We start from the raw sequence: 23,891 nt of genomic DNA, 5'->3' as shown, positions 1-23,891 counted from the left end.
CACTGTCTGGTCAAATGAGACAGCGACACGGATATGAATGACAGCAAAAAAAACCTGTGTCTAAAGGAGGAGACGGAACTCAAACCACCGGACTTCCCTCTAAAAGATCTGGGACAAAAGAAAAGCTCTAATGCATTATTCGTGTAGCTACAAGGTGCTTGGTTATCTTAAATATGAGTTGAACATTTAACATCTCCAAATATCTTCCTTTAGATGTTGATTAATAATTTATCCCTCTGTTTGTTGTTTATAAAATGCTGCGGAAGAATGTGCGCGTTTTTTCAGAGTAGTTATGTCAAAATCGGCCCAATCCTATCTTTGTACGTCCCTAATGGCTGAGTAATCCTTTCTAAAAATAAGATATGGGAGTAAATCAAAACAAAACAGGCCGAATCGCAGACAATAAATTCATGTGCCGTTCACAGAGAACCAGCTGGACTCAGGCACAAGCCGTCACAATCTTTGGCAGCAGCGAGGCTGTTTTCCATCCGCCGGGTCTGGATGGAGAAGATAGAGGTATTTGCAGCATCTCTGTGTTCCTTCCAAGATTCTGCAAAGCCTCGCCGGACACTGAGATTGACTGAGCCTTAAACTGAGGAAGCGTGAGGAAAGGACAGGATGCGAAAGAAGTGAACCAAAGCAATTAATCAAAAACCAGACATCACTGATTTGATTAAGACTGAACACACAGGGAAGAATTATAAAGGTTCTTCGCAAAGCAAATGTCATGAGCAGAGCCCGACCGACATGTTGGCCAACAGAGAGATCTTGGTATCGGTATATGTTTTTTTAAATATGTGCCAACATTAAAGCCGGAGAATACAATGTATAATAAAGTAAAACTTTCTTTAGTAAAGTTAATCTGTTCAATAAAGCAGCCCTCTGGGCACCTCTGCAGAGCAATATCAACAGAAGCGGTGCACAATCCACACTAAATATATTTTCATTTGCCATCAAAGCTATCTGTAAACACTTTGCCATCTAAAATTGGTCTTGGTATCAATCTAAATATATCTGTCTGGCTCTGATCATAAGCTATGAAGCAGCGTTGATTGATCAGCAGTTAAACACAGATTAACGTGCTCTAGTTCAGTGGCTTTGTCTATGATGGAAAGTATTTCATCTCTGAGCTAGATTAATTGGTCAGTAAGGAAGATGGCTTTTTTTTTTTTCTAAGGTCCAGAAATGACCAGACATCAGCTATGAGAACGCCTCGAAGGCTTTCCTGTTGTGACACAGCAGGCCAGGCTACCAGAGCGGGCATGTAATTGGGAAATAAGTAGGGCGTGTGACTTTGTAGCCGCAGTCACTTTAAATGTAAATCAAGGGGGACAAGCTTGTAAGGTTCATGCTTAGAATCTCTTTGGTCGGCACAGGTCAGGAGGTAAAGTCTGTGATAATATTCTTATATAAGAAACAGCTGCAATTTCATTAAACATATTTTATATATGAGGGCAAAATGTAGATGAAGGAAAGGAGATAAGGAAAGGACTTTGACAAGATGTCTTTATACAGACCTTACTGACGACTACAGGTCATTTGTCTTTGCCTTCGAAAATGACTTTTTGTTTAACTGCTGTTTTTCATAATTAGCATCCCTATGTGGTTCAGGTAAACAAAGATACTTGGTTTAACTACTTGGACAAGTGAATGTTCAAATTGTCAAAGCATGACTCATACCATGTGCTTTGGTTAACATCTTACACGCTTTGACCAACCAAGAATCCACTCATTTCCCTCTCCAATACCCTTTCCTCCCGAAATTAACATGTTGACATGTTTTTTTCAGACCCGGGAAGACCCGCTACAAATGCAGATTGTCTCTTTTCCCATTGCCAGTGAAGTATACTCCTTTCAGTCTTTTTTCTGCTGCGTCACCGCCTGATGTCACAAGCGTGCCAGAGACGGGGTTAGTAAACAGTGAAGATGTTACGGTGGTTAGGTCTTTAATGTATCTATTACTCATTCAGTCTGTTGATCAAATTTGGAATGATGTTCGAGCGCTGCTCAGACGGAGACGGGTAGAATTTGTTGCCGAGATGACAAGGAGTCACAGAAGTTACAGACAGAGCAGAGCATCGCGCCGGAAAGGGGGCGGAGATTAGCGCGTCGACCCGGGTTTTGTGTTCCCATCAATGCCGATCGGAGCCGAGGCGATAATTACCCGGGTCTACTGCAGGGTCATTTGACCCGGGTCTGAATGCTGATTGTAACCTTTCCCACTAAGCAAAAAAGTGTTCGCGGCTTCATTGTTTTTAAACTAAGTCATGCAAGTTCCATCATTTCCCTGGTCCAGCTTACTAAAGCCACTAGAAGTCAATCTTATTTAGGCAGTATCGACCTCGTTATGGGCTTTGATAAGCTGCTGCATACGTATACATTTACTTAAGGTGAAACGAGTTCAATAGAAGATGGAGCAGGTCCAGGCTTCAGAGTGATGGGTAGAGATTCTGGGCACAGTTCAATACGTGGATCAAGTCGTCTAAATGGGGCGCTTGTTTCCAACAAATGGCCTCCTCTTTGAGATGCCAGGCGTGTTGGGTTTGGTGTCCTAATTCCCAATGTGTGCGAGAGGGCAAACTTTGAAAACACACACAGACAATCTTGTCTGATCATGTCAAAAGAGGCAGCAGTCCCGGGCCAAACCTGACACAGTTTATTCACACAGTAAGCTTTTTATCCAGCAGAGGCCTTTTTATGCCTCAACTGTCACTGTTGTGATCAGCTGCATTCCCGTCACATTCAGAATCCATCGCTGTTTATTACAAAAGGGGATTTCTTCAAGCTTAAGTCATTCATAAGGAACAAAACGGAGAGTCAGTGCCTGTACAAGCAACACTTACATACATAAACGTTAAGATATGTCAGTGAAAGGCTTTATCCCTTGTCCATCCTGCATTTATGCAACAATTCTCAAGAAAACATTTTTCGAGCATTAGCTCACACGTGCAGGAAGAAACCAAAAAGATATTTTACATTTTTATCTGCATGCTAGATACATCATGTCCTCTTGTGAAGTAAGCAGGACAGGATCCTTTGCAGAAAGAAAAATCAGCAGATTCTTCCAGAGGAAACATTACATGTGCCAAAAACACTCCAAACATCTAAGCCCTGCATTGGCTAAGGCTCTGCAGTAAGAACAGGCTCCCTGGATCCCACAATACAGAGTGAAAATTAGCTTTTAGTCTGAAGTATCATGCCTTGGCTTGTGTTTTGTCCCCCCCTCTGTTTGTTTTTTATTTTATACGTCTTTGTTCGCAGCTCTTCTCTGTTTTCCCTTGGACCAAGTTCTAATTAAATGACTGCTCCGCTTTCACGCAGTATTTCCTTGGATGTACTTTCACTGCAGCACCACGGCTGCTCTTCCCCTTGTTTTGGTTGACACTATTTCTGGTTTCACCAAGTTATAGCGTCCTCTTTCATCTTCATACTCCCCCGCCGGTGCCGAGTGTCTGAACAAACCCAGGCTAGAGGAGCATGCAGACAGAAGCTTCCTTGATGTCTGAATGTCTCCAAAACAATTCCTGAATCTTTATTTTGCTTTGCAGTTAATTTCATCCTATTTAGCCAAATTGTAACAGAAAGTAACCGCACTCTCAGTGATCATTAACCTCAGTTATCTGTGGGGTTTAAGGGCCCTCTCACTTCTGTCTGTTGGCAATAAAACAAGCTCTCTTCTGCTATGAAGCGGAGTCAGTGGATCAGATATATATATCTCTGTATTCTAATTGAATGTGTCTTGTAGGTAAAGCTAATTTCCAAACTATCCTGGTCCCTCTAACAGCCCAGCTGGTCCAGTGAGACGATGCACTTCCTCACCACTGGCTCCCTGCATACTGATGATGAGGGACAGGAAAAGGAAAGCCCTCTTCTGCCTCCTCCCGCATCTTAATCTATCCCGTCTGGGCTGAGGTGACTTCTCTTAAACTCAAAACCAGAAACAGTTTAGTGAAAACCACTTTGTTTTTCGGCTTTGTGCTGAAAGAAACAATGTCCGGGACTAATGTGACAGAGCAAATACCGTGCAACATTTATGGCGGCCCCTGACTCAAGATTTCCACGTTGAAAAAAAAAAACAGCATTTAAACTTATTTTTGAGGAAACATCGGTTTGCAGCAGCAGTGCCAGAACGGCTCATTTTGGCAGGGCGAGGAGAGAAAAATGCAGCTTAGTTTTGACTGTTGTGGCCAAAGCGGACTGCACACCGAAATTGATAATTTACTGCGTTATGACGGGAAGAAAGAAACTGCTCAGCACACGCAGTTAAACAAAGACGACTTGTTCTGTTTCACATAGTTTCTGCAACACACAAATGCAGTTTTGTTGCATTAACAATCCAGCTGCATGCAAGCTGCAGAAAGGCCCACTTTGGGAACACTTTGTTGCACCATCACAGGCAGCTACAACTTTCCTGCTTCGTCATCCACTATTGTCTAATTCTGACACAACAGGTTGCAGCCTTTCTGACAGCTCAAGTCCGGACAGGAGGGAGATTCAGTCTTGCATCATCAGCTGGTCAGTCAGAAAGCGGTTCATCTTGTTGAGCAGCATGTGTGTGTTACGTACCCAAGAATTACCTCAAGCTGGCAGAAACTGGAAGAAGCTGCTTTGAAGTTTTCTGAGAGGGATTCAATGTAATACTGTTTCATTCTACTACTCTAATGTACCTTATGTCTGTAATATTCTACCATTTTCTCCTCAGCATTAAAATGTATAACAGACTAAATTAGATGTTTTATTCTGTATGTATCCCTTTAAGTTTGCCCATAAAATCACATTCTTTTAAAACAACCATCTAATCAATTTCTGATTATTTCACAACCTCTCAGTGTGCATGGTGAATATTAAATCACTTTGCAGGCTGCATTCTGACAAGTGCAGACCAGCCGTGTCAAAAACACACCCAGGAGAGACAGGAGGCCTGGGATCCTGGGGGTGGCAGCCATGAATCAAAGCCTCCCCGTCATATATCAGAAACCAAGGGAAACTCCTCATTCACACCCAAAAGGCAGATTTAAACATGTTAAACTGGCTGACGATTTCATTATTCAAACTAAAACTTACACTATTTTTCTTTTTAATTAAATAACTGAAAGGTGTGTGGAAATGTGTCGGTCCTTCATGTGAAGTTTGCCATTGTATTGTGCAGTTTGTCTGCAATCACAACCTTGATCATTTTAAATGTACAAACTTATTAAAGGGCCGATTTTCAATCTCAGTCCTATCATGCTATCATGGGGAGCGAATGTCATTATGGTAGGAAAAAATGCAGTTTCTCTCTGTGCCTTTGGAGGACGCTATCCCTGGAAAACCTCCAACAGACTACATGAAGTGAGTCATCTGGCGGAGGCCAGGGAGCTCGCTAAACTACACTTCCTCAATCTAGGACGCCGCCTCCGATGTCATGTCTCGTTCAAAATCGTCAGGTTTGAAATGTAGACTGCAGACCTGAAGAGTTTTTAGACGATCCACCGGTATATACTCGTCGTATTTCAGATTCTGTACCGCTCTGAGCCGAAAACGGTAGTATTTCACTCCAGCGTCTCTCACTGGGCTGTTCCTTTCAGACAGAGGGGCGCACTGCATGCTGGGTGTTGTAGGAATGTAGAATGGGCGAAACCACAAGCTGCTTGTACAACTTTCTCCACAGCTATGGCGCCAATTTCAAATATTATTGCATCTATCGATTACAGAGAACACCAGCTTTGACTGACCGTGGCTTGTTCCAGGGGCCAGCTGCTCCTTTAAATAGAAAAGCAGCAAATTCAATAGCTTTAACACGAAAATGTCAGTTTGTCACTTGGCTAATGGAATAATGGACCAATCATTTAGGCTCTATATTTGACATTTTAAGGATACGTCCTCGGTTTGACATCTCAGGATCAGGTGACCTGCATCCATTGTCAGCTCAGCCATTTGCCTCCTGGAGCAGCAGACAGCGGGGCGAGCCATCACCCAGATGAAGAATGAAGTTCAAGGCCCTCATGCCTCCGCTCTGCCCAAAGGCCAATAATCATCTATCTGTCAAAAGGCAGAGCTCTGGCTTGGCCCGTCCTATATTTAGCAGACAAAGCCTCATCAGCCTAAGTACTGAATTCAATTTCAAGAGACATCATTAATCTACGCTCATAAATCATTTGGGTTATGCTAATGTGGGCTCTTCATCCTCTGAGCAGCGTGTGGTTTTCCGGGTCCAAGCTAAACCTCACACTTGTCTCCTCGTGTCACCATGTTTCAAGAATTTCGACGATGTCCATGCAGGACTTCCATCCCTTTGAAAACATTCTTAGAGGCCCGAGCTTGCACTTCACAATCACAAAACCTCCAGGATTCTCATTTAGCTGCCGGCAATTAACAGCTGGGTGAGAACAACAGGCTCTGTTATGAGGGGAGGAAATTAAATTAAATTTTTAGACTCGAACACGAAGAACCTCGCAGGATTCTCAGAGGCAGGAGGAGGAAAATAATATCCAAAATATAAACAATGAGGCTGCAAAACAAAAGTAGAAAAGACAAAAACTAGGCCACTGTTGCAGAAACGGAGAAGAAAACAAGCTCAATATGAAGTCCTCAGACTCCATGACATCTCCAGGCTGTATCAGAGCAGCACTGAGGGATACAGTATATCTGAGCCGTGCTGTTTGTTCAGCGTCCTGACATTCCTCAGAGACAATCCTCTCCCTGTGCTCGGCGCTCCACACACAGCCAGTCCTTGACATTTCAGTCAGTGTCTGTCCGCTGGGTGGACAAGGGACACTCAGGCCTGTGAACAAGGCCAGTCTGCTTGCTGAAAACAAGTGCACATTCATTTTACATTGAGCTGATACTCTGGTCTAGAGCAACTCGCATTGAGTGAGCAGATGGGGGGGAGGGCAGACAGGCCAGTCAGTGATCTGCTCAAAGTCTCCTCAGTGAGTTGGTTAGTCAGTTTATGGCCACATTCAGGATATAAAACTCATGACTAGCTACATAACAAATCACACTTCTTTAATTCCTTATTTAGATGCTGTACTTTTAGCCATCATTTTTATTACGTATAATAAACCAAAGGAATCCTGGGATCTGGGAACAAAGTTAAATCATTACAGAGTTTTGGAAACAACTGTTAACGATCATTTTCAATTCCAAATAAAACACAGTAATCTTGATGTCTTTTTTAAATGTTGCTGTTCCCAATAAAAGATACAAATTGTGATAAATCACAATCCTTCGATAAAATACAATCGTTCTAGTCGCAGCCATGAAGCTAATTAAATTCTTAAGATCTGAATATTCCCGTCAGCAAAATCTCACCTACTGTATCCCACAATGCAAAGCGCTGGAAAGTCACAGCGGCAGTTGAAATCACGGACAGCAGCAGCATTCCAGCAGAAGGGGGCGCTGTCGCTAAAGAAGCAGCGGTTATTGTTTACTTCCGCCCGACATAGCATACTGCAAAATTAATTTGAAAAGCTCTGTACTACATACTACCGCCGAACGCAGTATGCAGCATATAGCATGTAGTCTATAGTATGTAGTATGTAGTATATAGTAGGTAGTATATAGTACAGCATTTCGAACACAGCCTTATTGTTGTTCTGCACCAGGGCCAGAGCTGTAGCTAGCTTCGGGGCTAACTCCTGTCACTTTAATACGCCCCACACACAGCCTGAACTGTACATTAGTTCTGATGTTTAATCAGCTACCGAACACTTTCTCTGCTCTGGTCCCCGACACGTCCCGTAACTCGTGCACACACACACTTCCGTTCTCTCTCTCACTCGCTCTACCACCCCACTCTCACACACTGAGCTCTTCCCAAAACAGAGCTTGAGACCGTGCTACAGAACTGTTCACCTCAACGCCAACCAACACACCTCAGAAGCGCTGTATGTAATAACACACACCCAATATGTTGTATAGAAAGTTACGGGGCGGGGGGGTTGACGTCAGTGTTCGATATAATTCAAACAAATATCATTTCACATTAAATTCGATCGAACTTAATTTATGGGAAAATGGGGAAAGTGCCAGCCCTAATTCCCAGATGTTCTTCAACTGCTGTCCTGGCAGGACTCCTACGAGACCATGAGTACAAAAGAAATGTGTTTTGGCACCTTTCAGGACACATGTCTCTGCGTACTAACATGCCTGTAATGCATAGCAAATTAACTTTAAAGAACACCGGGCAGGTGTGTGCTGGTGTAAACAGGCCAGGTTGGTTCTGTCACCTAAAGAAGCATTGCAGCTCACATGGAAAACAAGGTCAGCAGTGCATGTATTCAGTTATTCAAGTTGATTTGACCGCTGACGAGTGTTTTCTTGAGGAAAATGGAAAAAGACATGTCGAGCCAAAGACTCGATACACAGTAAATGCAGCCGCAGAGTTTTCAAACTGAAACAGTCAGCAGTGTCTCGTGGTGTGAAACACGAGGCACAGACGTAGCTGAAGCTCGGCTTTATTAAATGAAAGTGTAGTTGTGTGGATGAAGTCAAACAGGTTCTTTCCCCAGATTTTTACACTAAAAAGCTCAAATGAAAAGGGGGAATATTTTCCCTCCTAGTGCTGCTGATATAAAATATCCAGACGTCTGAGAGCCAGAAGAGAACATTGTTCCTTTCAGCAGGCACTTGAAGACAAACGCAGGGCTTTGTAAGCTCCGTGCTTATTATAGGAGAAAGCTGATGACTACCTAGTTATGCTTGGCAAGCTTAGTATAACTATCAGTTGAGACTTTTTAAATGTTGCTGCGGCTCAAACCACAAACTCCTGAGAAAATTCAACCTGAGCGGACTGAAAAAGATGAATACAACAGTGTTCTCAACACAAGCAGTGACGCGGTTCTGTAAGCAATCATTTAAATTGCTAATAACTTCAATAACATAGACACGTAGGTTTTCATTTCATGCCAGATGTTTTATGGTGTTTCTAAAAGTGAACACAGTGTAGCCCTGCTTCAACACTCACATTTAACACCCGTGTCATTAAATCTGTTTGAGGTCAAATCGTGTTAAACTCACGCCCGTGCTCCGTCTCTACAATCACAGCATTCTCCTGAAAGCACACAAGCGTTCTCAGCATCCGACCCTGGTTCCCTTCAGGGAAGACACGCTAAGAATCTCTTTCATAAATAAACCACGGCGTCCCGCTGAAAGGCCCGTTCCACAAAGACGGACAAAAAACATCAGAGCAGCAGAGATATAAAACTTTGTCTAGAAGCTTCCTGATCCCTTTTCCCTGCACTAGTTTACATTTAGGAGCTTCCTCTGTTTATGGAAGAAAGTCTATAGCCAAACCAAAGGGGGGGAGGCGACTTGACCTCAAAACACCACCCTGTGAAGCATCCAAGACCTTCAAGTGCTGGTGATAATTTTCAAAGAATCCATCACCCAAAATAGGCTTCTGTCATTGAGCCTCTGGCCTGCTTTGTTCGTCTGTAAGGCCTGCTGGGGGGATATTAGGCGCCATATGTAGCCAGCTTTGGTTGCGCATGGTTGGGGTGCCAATGCTCGGCTGACTGGATCCATGCCAGGGTCCAAGTAATCTGTTTTCATAGCACTCTGTAAACCACATAATCTCACTGTGTCATTAAGTGTTATGATCTGGACTCTTATTAACCATGGTTTGCTTGGGCAGCCGCCTGCCCCCAATCCTGGTCAAGAGTTCAGTTTGCGACAAATCACATTAAAAATGACCTTCACGGTTTTATCTCTCAGAAAAGGGTCATTTACAAAAGCATCTGCGCGGACAGTTTGGGATTAGCCTGATTCTACACACAACAGATTTTACTGTAATCAGTCATTATACAGCAAATCATCTTTTTGGGAAGTGCAAGAAAGTCTTAAGGGCCAAGTCTTAAACCTTACAAAGCATTCTGAACATCAGTTGTCATGTCAGTTAAGTAAAATCTCAAGTCTTACAGCTCTTTGACGGTTGAGCGTTTGGAGCAAAGCTGAAAACAGGTATTTTCCCTTGTCAAGTCCAAATAAAGAAATAAACATGTAAAGAATATAGCAGTGCACAGCTGGCACACGCTGTCTTTATCATTTCTACTTGTTCCCGGGGTCTGTCAAGTCATAACTTCAGCCTGGAATAAATTGCATTCAAGTGTCAAGTCAAGTATTTAGGGAGGCAACTCCCTTTCCTGCTGAAATTAGCACGTTGATGCAGGTTTTTCAGACCCGGGAAGACTCGTTAATATATCCAGATTGTCTCTCTTCCCATTGCCAGTGGAGTGTTCTCCTTCTGTCTCTTTTCTGCTGCGTCACAAACGCGGCGGAAACAGGGTTAGTAAACAATAGTACTCTAAAAGAACATTTTTGGTAAGCAGCATGTAGGTCAGTGAGGATGTTACAGTGGTTAGGTCTTTATTGTATCCATTACTCATTCAGTCTATTTATAAAACTTGGCGCAGATGTTCAAGCGCTGCTTGGATGGAAATGGGCGTCAGTGCGCATCATAGGATTGCGCCGGAAAGGCGTAGGACACAAGGGTGTCGATACAGGTTTTGTGTTCCCATCAATCTCGATCGGCGCTGAGGCAATAATTAGCCGTGTCTACTGCAGAGTCATTTGACCCGGGTCTGAATGCAGATTGTAGCCTTTCCCATTAAGCAAAAAAGTCTGGTGTTAGCAGGTGGAAAAGAGGCATTATGGTCTCTGCTTCAAACAACAGTTCTAACAAAGTGTAATCTGAACACGTCAAGTAAAAAGTGTTATATTTGTTAGGAAGGACTCCAACATGAGTCCTACTCCTGAGTCTCAAGTCTACAGCTCTGCTATATTAAAAAGGCCCTTCAAAATGCTGGTATGTTCAGCTCAGGAGGGAAGCTGCATCTAGAATGGCCTTTTAATAACCCTTTTATTGGGCATTAAATGCAACATCATAAAAAGGCTTCCTGGCAAGTTGTCAATAACATTCTAAGATTGCAGAATCCGTGTTTAATCTCATGCCGGGGAGCTGATCCTTGGATCCGTTCCTTGACACAGCTTTAATTCATCCTCGACACCTCAAAGAATGTTATGTTCAGCTGTTGCTCTCACTGTAAACAGCTCGGAATAAGAGCATGAGCGCAACTTCTAAAATGTAAATGAACTTTGAAGAGGAGAGCAGCGGTCTTCCCTCCCTCTGAGAACTCTGCAGTCAGCATTTTACAACCTCTTTCTTTATCTTCCCCTCTCTCTCCCTCTCTCTCTCTCCCCCTCTCTCTCCCCCTCTCTGTCCCCCTCTCTCTCTCCCTCTCTCTCTCCCTCTCTCTCTCCCCCTCTCTCTCCCCCTCTCTCTCTCTCTCTCTGTGCATTAGCAGGCCCAAACAGCTGCTCTGCTCCGCTAATGACTCTGTGCCATGTTCGCTGTCCTCCTGGGAAAACCCGCTGGCAAATGACAAAAGTGCCGTCTTTCCTTATTATCACATCAACATCAGGATATCAAACACTAGCAAGGATGACAGCAGACTTGTGTGAATATCCTCACAGTGAAGCAGCTTTATTAAGCTGAAAAAAAAATGCAAAGCACAGCACAAAAGCACTGTGGGAAACGCGGTAATACCAGCATCATCAAATGGCAAAGAGCAAAAAAAGGCGTGTAACATGTCCTAAGAAAAACAGACAAGCTTTGCAGCTGCTGACTGCAAAGTGTCCTGTTGTTCAAAGCCCTTTATGTAATATCACTCATTTTATATGACTTAAAATGTCAATGTTCAAGATAAACGTTATTTGTGGAAGTAGGATTAACACTTTTAATCTGTTTTTAAAGCATGTCTGGAGCCACTGTGTCCTGATATTCAGCTTCACATGGCTAATTCTCCTCAGTTCATTCCAGTGCGTCTATATCGGTCTCCTTTAGGAAATGAAATGCTGTGCCAGGTCATGTTTTAGGACATTTTTCACAGTAGTTTGGTCAAGGGCAAAGTCAGCGGCCCGGGGATCATCAGTGAAGCTTATAATCCTGCAGTGTGCCCGTTTTGGAAGCAGGAACCCCCCCGGCTGGTACAGCCTGGTGACATGAGGATCAAACAGATGAACTGTAAAATTATTTGGGGCTTATGACCTGACATGAGGTAGATCTACTGCACCTGAACTAACAGCGCAATCACATTTCTTTCTTTAGCCCCAACTGTAATGAAAATGAGAAAGAACCAAAACTATCTTCACAACTAACATTTTATATTGGAGATCATTTATCCACACCTTAAAGTGCTGATCTCGAAGATCTCAGTTTCGTTCTCTTTGGCGGCACCTATGACAATAAACAGTAACTGCAGGAGCACACTTTCCAGATATCCAGACAGTGCTGCATGTGTGATGTCCACGGTTGGCTCCGGTTGTAACTCTTGACTGATTGATGACTGTTTGCTTCATCTGAGCGTCGAGTTTGTTTCTTTTTCTTTGGATTTTCACTTCTTGTTGAAGTTGTATCTGTAGTCATCCATCTTTTCTTTGTTTGTTCTGTAATAGTAGATTACTGTTTACTCGCAACACTTGCAGAGAGCTGAAAAGCAGCCGCTTAGCTCCGCCTACCATCTCTTGCAGACCAACCACTGCTGGCTGATGGAAAACGCGTCACTACCTGGGCGCCGCTTGGGATTTTTTCCACAAAAGTCGCCACAGACACCCAGTCTGTAATACTGCAAATGCAAAGGCTTTCATCAGTGGGCCATAGGCTCAATCACCATTGTGTTGACAGTGACTTAACAGACATTTATTTACATGAAAATCTTCAACAGTATTACTTTAACTTGGACAATGCTGCTTTAAACTCACTAGGAGGTCCAAATAGACGGACCAATGTAACCACAGTACCGATATAATAATGAAACCAGGTAAATGCTTTGGAATTCCCCTCAAGGTCACATTGCAGGTGCCGCTCTTGTTTGCTGTCCTGATGTACAAGAAGAGAATAACAAGCAGACTCGAGGCAGTTACGTTTTTATACTTCTTTGCAGCCTGTTAAAATTCTCGCAGTGTGCACGGTAAAGCTCAAAAGCTCTGAGCATTACAAGCCATTTCATTTTTCGGTGACAGTGATAAACAGATCAACTAAGGAAAGAAGACTTTAGATGTTTGACAAACTCAGGTTCAGACTCGGAAAAACAACCCAGTGTGAAAACAACCTTAGTGATAAATTCGTAAATTCTTGCCCCTATGCACTCCTGCACAAACTGCACTCCTCATTACCGTATTGACTTTAATGTCTCTTTTATCCACGTGGCTCTTTTGAACAAAATGGGGCAAACTTCTAAAGTGAGGGCTTCTACTTTGAAGATGTTGCAAACATATTAATCCGTATGACCGTAACAGCAGCAGCTAACTCTCCCAGCATGTCGGACTGCTTATCTCCAGGCATCACTGCACACCAATTAATAACTGTACACTAATTATTAACGGTCAGTTGTGTAGTGAATTGAGTAATATCTTGAGACATCAGGACGAGATTAAAAACAGGCTGACAGATTGGAGTCAACAGTAACCCCCCATGTGGATGGTTTTCTGACCTCATTCACACTGAGGTTTGATATCTTTTAATTATTGGTCATTGGTGAAGCTCAGAATATCTGTTTCCTAAAGCATCTTAGAAGAAAACCACAGCCAGATCAGCAGCAGACACCTGCTCCTTTTGTCTACAACAAGTCATGTTAAATCTGTCTGTCCCAACGGTCAAGTGTGTTCACAATCGCCTCGACTTCGCCGGAGGAAACTCCAGCAGTGTGAGGCTGTTAATGGAAATCTGCCGTGAGGCAATATGGCCACAACAACCCCTGACACCTGATATCCCCCTGGAGGTTTCTGAGCGTTAGGAACAGTCCAAATCTCATGGTTCCACATACTTGCCAATGCTTATGTCACTTAAGGATTTGGAGCGCTAAACCGCCAGACGGTTTTCCAGTCAAGGGTGTCATTTTAAACGCTTGCCACACTTCGTTAAATGGCTGAGGATTAGCGAGGATCTACCCTATGATCTGCAGAAGGAAAAAGAGCAGAGGAGGATAAACTGACACGTTTTTACTTCTCAAGATGTTCAAAGCTGGCAAAGCTGTTCCCTCTATCAAGTCCAGTGAGGTTTCGGTTGTACAAACAGTGTCTGAAGGCTCATCCTGCTGTCCTATCTGTTTAATTCCAAAGTTATGAGATGGCTTAAGGCCCTCAGAAGTGGACTTGTTTTTTCGGCAGGAAGCATTCCTCTCTAATGACAGGGGGAAGTTACAAGAAGGTCCATACAAACACTGAAGCAGGAAAACCAACCTAAATTTGGGCCTCTTATTAAGGCGGGCTGAAGGAAAAAAAGCTGTGATCTCAAACACAACATCTGCGACCAGAAGATTCTCTGAGACACGAGCTACACATGAGACGTGCCCAACATCGGTCAGATTAAATGTAGGCGGCAGGGTGGGACGAGACGAGGGCAGTAAACACAGATCGGGGGTGATAAAAATGAGAAGGGTGTTGTTTTGTGAGGCGGGATGTTTTGTTGTGGGTGAGAAGTTTGTGAGGAGCTCCAGGTTTCCACTTTTAGTGTTTAGTATTTTAGATCAAAGCTGGGAGAGAAGAGCACAACGAAGGCGTGACGGCAGATTAACCAACAGCAGAGTTGACAATGGGCCTTTCAACATTGCGGCCATCAAAACCAACTGTTTCCTAAATTATCCCGACACACATCATAAGCGGTCAAACGTGTTGAATACTTGGTTAACATTTGTTCAAACTAAGTTATGTTTGACCCCAGGCACTACTTGGTTAAGTTAAGGCAAAACACTGTGGTTTTGGCTAGCATAAATATGCTAAATATGTTAGCTTTATGTTCCTAGCAGGGTTTCCGTTAAATCTGTGCAGGTCCACGTGTCCCGGAAGCTTTCAATGTCACAGACAAATGGGTGAAATTCCAGTCAAATATTATCTGCATTAGCTTAAAAACAATTGATAGGCAGGCTATATCAAGGGCGTAGAACTGGGCAGTAGAATAACTAAATTGTCCCGACAATGTCCAAAAATTAATATATGATACATGTAACTGTTGCACTCTTTCACCTGCGATGGAGTCGAGCATATGACACTCTGTCTGTCACTGTAAACAAGGCCTCCAGTGTGCAGTTCAGTTCAATAATTTCACTTAACTGACATTTATACAGCAGAACAACATGTCTCAAATGACCACTTTCTGCGCCACGTCATCCATTTGTATGCGCACTCTCTCGCTCCCTGAGGGGGAATACTAATATTAATTAATATATATTAATCAAGATATATTTCACTGAAGTCCCTGATGAGGGCTTCGCAGGCCGTTGAGAAATTTAAGCCTCCTCGCCGCAGATCGCTGTCGTCATCTTGTGCGCTTGTGGTGCTGCTGACGCGTCCTCGTCGGTAATTTCTTTGCCAAAATGACCGATAATGGTTTGGATGGCGGGTTTAGCATATTCCTGAAGCGCTGAGGGGATGGAGTTATAATGAATCAGTGATTTCTTTTGTTGTTGAAATCTTACTTTCACCAGACATTATGACCGGGGGGATTTTAATGTCGGACTTCAACAGATTTTACCAGTAAAAGAATGTTAATTACCGGATAACGGAAACCCTGGTTGCTGGATATGGAAGATGTGTCAGGGTTCAGGTTAGTCTCCTTTTTCAACTCGCTGTCCTAATGTGATGATTTTATTGCTCTGGCTAATTCTCAACTATCTGCATGTTTAAAAATTCACATCTGCATGGAAAGTCATAGTGAAAGCTCTGTTACACTCCAGTTGCTTTGAATGGGACAGACGATGATGTACGACCCTTCATACTTCTATGACTACAACAGAGATCATCTTGGGTAACATAATCTCTCACACCTGGGATAATACAATGTCTGCCTTACAGCCATGTGGTATTTATTGGACATTTCAACTCGTGCCCTACATTGAACCCTTGTAAAAGTGACAATGATTGGAACTTTATTAGTTACAAATCAATTTTACAGAAGTGTGATGACTTGAATTTTCTCACAAAGCTACACTCGCCTAACAATTTCTTTTAAATCTGTGAAGCCAAAACAAAAGTCTTTAATTTATCTTCTTACATAATCAGATGATAAATGCAACCCAGATTTAAATGTCGTATCATAACTGGGGTTAGTATCTTCTTTGAAGGGAGCAGATCAGCTGGGTTCACTTTACCTGCCTCTCCAACTACGCAGAGATATGCTCCTGCACTCCTATGTCTGCTCACACTGAATTATTCAAAAGGGAGAAGAGGATACAGTATGACTTCTAGGTCACTATCATTGCAACAAAAAGAGACTGCCTTAAAGTTAGCACATGGGAGGGCAAAGCATGAATTATTCAAGAAACTTGAGTTGCCGCTTTAATATATTTGTACTTTTAACCAAGGCTGGGCAGTAAACAAAATGAATTCATACTGACCTAATTTTATTTCTTTCGCAGCTAAAAAAAGTCTGAATCTCAAATGTGGAGATGAATTATGTATAGTAGAGTGGCTGTGGGCCAAATCTAGGTTTATCAGATAAGCATAATTTCTGGCATAAAGATATGATATAAGAACATGTTTAGAAATGTTTCATCTTATCTGATCTACCCAGGGAACCTTGCACACATAGAGCACCCAGCTAGTTCAAAGGTTATCTGCTGCTACCCCAACATCAGGCTACAAGTTTTCTTAGGTTCACTTTCATCTCCAAGATTTATGAGTCAGGTCCATGCCTCCAGCAGTCAGCTGGAGCTTGGCACTCGTTGCAGTTTCCCTCCCTATCCTGCAGGGCCTGGTGCCTGCCTGCCTGCTCTGCTGCCAGCCATGCAGCTGAACGCTCTGCTTTTAGTCCAAAAAAATAATAAATCCTAATTTATCAGACAAAAAAGCCTGTGTGCTTCTGCCTGTTGCATGTCAAGTATTAATGATTAACCTAAACTCTCATCACTTGTCTTTACTTTCCTGTGAGCCCTCCCTGCCTCCATACTGAGCTCATTACAAGTCGAACAATAAATTACTTTCGGAGTTTTTATGTGATGGGCACCTTAAAACAGAATACAGACTAAGCTGGTAGGACTTTCCTGTTGTTAATTGCATTGCTTAGCACTGAAGCCTGAACGCAACACACCGTAGTCCTACTTTTGCAGCCTGCGAGCTAACTCGCTAGTAAGCTAATTTCTGCTGGCAACTTTCAGATGCATGAACCGAAGTCTCACAACTGGATAACCAAGCCTAAAAACGTGCGTATTTGCGCCAAATGCGTCAGAAACGCTTCAAAGCTGCAAGAAATAACGGGCGCCTTCGTTCGGTGCCACAGTTAGAATCCCAGAGGAAGTTTTGTGGGTTTACAAACACAAGAACCACAATGGCGGTGCGCCTTTCTTTGAAAGCAGTAACACACGGCGCATAACACGCGCGTGCAGCGTATGAGTGCTCATTAACTGAACATACAGTGCAAAAGAGAGCAGAAACGGGATACCCTTCTCCTCACTGCATTTGTTTTAAGTTTGCGCCATATTGAGTGCGCGTGCAGAGCCCCTCCGGACATCGCAACATTGTTTCCAGGAAAACAAAAGCCGCAAGGAAACAAAGTAGCCACCACTTACCTTAGCTATAGCTTTCTTATATCTCATGACAGCCTGCTGGATGAGTGCGTGCACTTTAATATTTCCATCCCCGCACGGCACCACCACCCGGGTCCTGCCAAAACACACCGTGACTTTCATGGTTTAGTATCCGAGATCTTCCCCAGATTCGGAGTGTAAAACCGAGAAGAGGAGGAGGAGAAATCCGTGTGAAAATCAAAAAGGACCATGGGGTTTTTTTGTTAGTTCGGCTCCGCGGTTGTCCCAGTATTCCTTCACAGAAGCGGGGACTAGAGGTCTTTCCGCTTCTCCTCGCCGGACGACATTGTTTTCTGTGTGTTTTCAGACCACCTGTTTAGCTTCTCTCTCTCCTTCCTTCGCTCTGTCTATCCCAATCCCTGTCTCTCTGCTCTGCTAATGCTCGGTCACATGTTGCGTTCAGGTCCGTTCGGGAATGTTGGTATGAGTGTAGTGTCCAATATCAATGATCGACAACAAGATCGATCCTTATTTATATTTAATATAAGTACATAGGTTTTGTCAGTATGACAAGGATAAATTAATGTAGACCTATTTAAACTTCTTTAAAAGTGTCACAAACTGCATTTTTAAATAGATTTTTACATATAATTTAAATCTCTTTCAGTTGAACCAATTTATTTATGGATTCATTTTTGATTTGAAAATTCTTTTTTTTAATTTCTATTTCCCATTAAAACAAACAATTAGTGTACTTATTTCTAAATGTAGTTTTTTTCAGCCTAAGGATTAATAAAATAAATTATTAAAATGTTATTATTGTCTATTTTTATTGCAAAGTTAATAATCTGGTGACACTGGTAGAGATGCTTCCTTATAACATGTTATATATCTGTATATATTTTACATTTCATGAATTTGTATTGTACTTTAGTCTCACTTCTTTTGTGTATTGTCTTGTCTTTTTATCTGGACCTGAAGTCTGTGATAAAGTTTTGAAGTTGGATATTTTAATTTAATATTTCTGTTACACCAGTGGTCCTCCATAGTAAAGTCCTATGTCTTTTGGGCGGGGGGTATTTGGTGATCAAATTTAAATAAAGAATTATCCTTACATGTTGTCATCAACTCCTACTTTATAATGTCTGTGACAGTTAGTCAAAGGTCAAAAGTTAAATCGGTTAAAGGCTTATTCAGCAGAAAGAAAGATTTTTTGTTGTAGAACTGAAAAAACCTTTCAGATGAGAGGTGACACGTCTTCAAGAACTTCAACCTTTTGGATTTAACCTTTGAAGTACTTTATAATGTTCCTAGAAAAAGGAGATAAGGGTGAAACTGAAACGAATTGTTCTTACCAAAGGAACACATCTATTAGGCTACATGACAAACAAGCAGTCTGCTTTTCTCTAGCGTGTTTCTGCAGCTGTAGGTCTATCTCATAAGTATGATGCCTACATTTCAGTGTTGTGAATACGTCTCTATACAAACAGAGATCATAAAGCAGTGAGTGAAGCTTTGAAATTCCCTCTCATTGAATTGTTGTCACAGTCATATTATTAACGTGATTACCTTGATGGGCGTGGAATATAATTTCTCTCATCACAACATTTAGCTCTATACAAAGACAAAAATTGCTGGAAAGAGTGCATCTTGGACTTCTAACGTTTGAAGCTGGAGTTTACGAGTACAACATGAAGGCATCAGAGGAGCAGGGACGGCCACGGTTGCAGTCTGTCCCCTCGCTGTGGTCAGGATGTGTAATGTTTGGCGGGCTGGGGAGCGATATTGGAGCAATATTGCGCTCATACAGAAGACAGCAGTTGTTATAATAATATTAAAATATATAAGATGACTGAAAACAATGCAGATTAATCTACTAAAATCTATAGATGTGTCCTCACAAGACTGGAAAGTTAAGTAAGAAGTGACGACATTTCTCTTGGTCCCACTTTATTAATGGACTGGTTTGGGTTTCAGTTCAGATTTTAGGTTCAGAAAACAAGGATTAAATTGAGCTTAAGGTTGCTTTTAGGGGCTTATTTCAGAAGTAATTTAAGTCTGAGTGTGCATTATCCTTCATAGGTCTACATCTCTTTCTCCCAAGCAATGCTATATATATTTTTATTACTGCTTTTAATAATACATTCATCACTTGTTAAAAGCCACAGGGCTTCTTCTGCACCTGCTCCTTTTCTATTTCAGTCTCACCCAGATTTGAAACTGAACCAAAACCCCAAATAAAAAAACAGCCCAAATCCATCACGGGAGCTCTTAGGAACAGCTGCTCTAGCACTAGATGGACTTACAGTGAACACGTCTGCACCAAAGGGACCGGCTACTGTAAGAGAAAGAAACAACAAACATCCACCTGAGCCACCATAGTTCATGTTTACTTCTGCTTTCCTTAAAAAGAGAAGTCCTACATCATAACTCTACATGACGACATAAGTCAGATACATGTTACAGGGTGCAGCCAAATATCTCTGTTCCGTCCCCTGATTGAAGAGTGTAGGTGACACTGGTTTACTGAGAACATGGGAAGAGAGGAGAGCCACTGAATTACAAGTATGTGGAAAGTGTGTGTTGTTTAAACGAGCGCTGGTTAAATGAGATCCTCGTTTCGTGCCAGCATGCAGCTGTGAGACTATTTTAACTCTTAAAACAGCTGGCACGCTCACAGGCCACCAACCACAGCCTCAGCAGCTGTCACAACGGATTAGACAGCCCCACCTCATGAGTCTAATATGAGCACTGGTGTTTTTTCCACAGAAGGTAACACAGAGGAAATGTGCAACCCCACAGGTAGGATGAGGAAGTATAAACGAGCATCTTATAGTGAAGAGGACTGTGGTACGTGTTGTAGCTTTATAGCAGGCTTTACATGTAGCAGATGTAGTCGCACAGAGAAGTCTCTGCTCACTTCTGCTGCTTGTAAAAAAAAAAAGAAAAGTGAAGTAATGAGATCAAAGGTCAAAGGTCAAACCAGCTTGCAGAGTGATTGTTTAACAGAAGTGGTGGTGCTTAGAGAAGGGACTGTAAAAAAAATTATGGCTAAATCAGAACAAGTTTAAATATAACACAGGTCCTTTTATTGTCCTGTGGACAGCATTCAGTAAAACTTAGAGGGATAATAAGTTGGACTTTTCCTTACATTTTGTCAACAACACATTCAAACTGGGCCCCTGACACCAGAAGCTCACGCTCACTTCTCGATAATATCACGGTTACCATTGCGCTAGCATGCTAACTGCTGTTTAGCTTGTCCTGCCTGGTTTGAAGCACCTACCTGTCCAACAGAAAGAAGGCCACCTCTGCATCGCTCTTTCGCCATGTTCGCCGGTCTGAATGGGGCCCAGTTGCTAATTTGAACCACTCCCACACTCACCTGTACGCTGTGATTGGCTCAGGGAACCACAACAGTGCCCCCTCCTGAAAACGTCCCGTGCAAAGTAACAACAGAATAGATGCAGAGGGAAGGGTCTCACAAGGGTCTGCACACACACTCACCAACTCACATGTATAGAGGCGCATAAGTGATGATTTATATTACATTTGTAAAAGTCTATTTTTTTTTCTAGGAAAATACCTTTGAGTCCTCTGAGATATAAGTTATTTAATGTTTAACTCTTGGATGTGAAATCCACCTGTTGAATCAACACAAAATATTTAAAAAAGCTAAAATAAATAAATAACTTCAGGTTTAGCTTTCATCTATATAAACAAACTCCAACTTTGGGGGACCATGATGCCGTGGGGCTAAAGCTCAGGCAAAAGGTAGACACTCAACATTGAGTTAATTTTCTCTGTTTGCAGTCCTGTGGCCTAAAACGCTCCCTCTGGATTGTTTTTAGGGCGACAGCTAAATGTGAATCTTAATATCCACCTGGCAGACAGACATTGTGTCTGACAGATCCTCATATGTAAAACAGTAGTGACATCTTGTGGTGCGCAGTGAGCAGTTAGTCTTTATTTTAACCTGTCAGCAGTACTTCCACATTCGGTCGACGATAATTGATGTATAGCCAAATTTTGAACAATTTAATCAAAAACACTTTGTAACAGCCGGGTGCACGGAGAAAGGACTCAAGACTCAAAGGGCTATAATCAAAAACACAATCTTTACTTAGCAAGCAGAGTTCGGTACACAGGTAGGCAGTCAGCGAAGGCAAACAAATACAATAAAGAAAACAGTTTAGCAGGGACATTTTAAATAGCAGGAAGATGAGGTCATGGTGCCTTTTTCTAGCACAACAAACACCTAAACCATCTGACCCAGGACCCCCTCATGAAGCCCTTAAACACATCATCTGCAGCCTCCTACACGGTGTGAGGCGCTGACATTTACTGCAGACTTTTCATGTTTTAATCTTGGAGGTACGCCCTCGACATCCATGATAAAAAAAACCCCACGTTATATGTTAAATTTTGATAACTATATCCTCCATTCAAATGTTAGCTTAATTTTTAAGATCCCTCATAATGCCGCTCCTCCTCCCCAGAGGAACTTTGTTACACCCGGCTCTGAAACCACAACATGAGCCACACCTCTTAATGTCTATTTCTGTGTGGGTATGGGTTAGGGTGCTCTTTTAAATGTTAGTTTTTTTGTGTAATGTCATGTGTCTTTGGGGGTGGGGAATGTATTTTGTACTCTTTTAATGTCTAGTCTTCTTTTAATGTCTTTGTCTTCTTACGATTTCAATATTTTACTAACCTGCTCAGGGACTACGGGCGGGAAATACAAAACATCTTTCCTTGTTTTATGTAAGGTTAATGTTTCTGTGCATTGTCCGCGCTCAAAGAAAGAGCCATAACAAGTCATACTGAAAGAAATGCAGTCACATCATTATATCAGAATCTAAATCCATAAAATCTGTGTAAACGCTTACCTTTATGAAATTATAGGTAGCAATAGAAAATGAGAGTTCTGAGAGTGTCATTCTTCTCTGGAAGGACTGTGAAATTTAACGAACGAAGCCAGTTAAGCTGCAAAGGCCATAACGGACTCTCTAATACCTCTTTGATGGTATTAACAGCATGTGCTTGTGTTCCCTGCTCATCCCAGGCTAATTTTGTGCTAAAGAGCTGTCTGGCCCAGGTCATATCTGGCCCCCCTGCTGTCAGGCCTTTGTGCCCCCCGAGGGTCCCCCTTCTGCTGCTGGTACTCGACCATCTGGAGCCTCCATCCTCTGACCTGCAGGAGAGCGCCAAGAGGATGAAGGAGGAGGGAGGAAGAGGAGGGAGGAAGAGGAAGGAGAAAGGACCAAAGGGGAGGCAGTGGCGTGAGTGGGACACTTGCCAGAAAAACTAATGCAATATAGCTCCATTATTTATATGACAGTGAAAACAATGACAATGCTGGACTGTTAGGAAACAATATAATAAGGAAACATACAGCCAATCATGCTGCATCCTACTCTTGCAATACACATTAATACTGCACTGGAGAGCATCTCTCTCAGTTGCGGTTCATTCTGAATAAAGTGCTCTTTCGTCACACTGTCAGAGATTAATGGAGGGACTTGGCTGTGCAGAGCGGTGCTCTTTGATGACAGCAGGGACAGTGTTTGAACAGTGGGACCTCTGCTGGCATGCAGGGGGACAGATGGAGGCTCTGGGGTCAGCCAGAGTCGGATCTAAATAAAGGAATTCAGCAGGTTCTATAGCAACAATGCTGTACACACCTTTATATCAAATACATAAATTCAGTTTCATAACAACAATTACATATTAAATAATGGTTAAATATAATAATGTCATCGTGATTTGCTGCAATTTTCTTCCGTCATGCTGATTAAGTTGTAGGCTGTCGTTTACACCATCTCTACGATTGCGACTTACTCTAATAAATACGTTTTATTATTTCTTTCTCTTGTATTTTCTTTCAAAATGAACAAATCAAGGTTTTTAGAGAGAAGGCTTTGATACAAACAGGGACGTTTAAAATGCTGCCATAGCTAGGATCTTTATGACCTTTCAACTCTCACTGCTGTTTCTGACATTCAGACAGAGATATAGGCTTATTCTATTTATACTCTCATCATTGTCTTTTTTAAATAAAACATGTAATATAGACCTGAATGTATGGGATGAACTAATCCTGTTGCATGTCTGCTTTTTAAAGTGTTATTACATTTTCAGCCAGTAGATGGCAACATTATTCTTGTTTGTAAACGTTGAAGTCACCTCAGTCAAACACAATCATTAGACAATTATGTGTAATAGAATTGCTTTCATATTTATAAACTTTTCAATTCATAGTCTACCTGAACTGTCCTTTTCTGTTTACTTGAGATCAATTTGTTCCTGTATTAGCCTTAAAATGTCCCACCTTTACTTTTTTTAGACACATTTAGCTATAAAACATTTCTATTTCTCTATTTTTCTCTA

General features: G+C 42.2%; 1 protein-coding gene across 3 annotated transcripts in view; it reads right to left on the bottom strand.

Annotated features, from left to right (window-relative positions):
- The window catches only part of pard3ab (par-3 family cell polarity regulator alpha, b), a 269,729-nt gene extending 251,841 nt beyond the window's left edge, over positions 1–17,888 (bottom strand). For all 3 annotated transcript variants that reach the window (XM_069684173.1, XM_069684174.1, XM_069684175.1), the window contains exon 1: positions 17,544–17,888. In XM_069684173.1, the coding sequence (XP_069540274.1) occupies positions 17,544–17,663 (120 nt within the window). In that variant the 5' untranslated portion in view covers positions 17,664–17,888. The remainder of the gene's footprint in view (positions 1–17,543) is intronic.
- Between the last annotated feature and the right edge of the window lie 6,003 nt (positions 17,889–23,891).

The sequence above is a fragment of the Semicossyphus pulcher genome, unplaced genomic scaffold (assembly GCF_022749685.1).
Source record: "Semicossyphus pulcher isolate SPU_LCO1_2020_fin unplaced genomic scaffold, fSemPul1.0.p SCAF_7, whole genome shotgun sequence".
Classification (NCBI taxonomy): Eukaryota; Metazoa; Chordata; class Actinopteri; order Labriformes; family Labridae; genus Semicossyphus; species Semicossyphus pulcher.
This window is presented reverse-complemented; position numbering and strand designations above follow the sequence as displayed.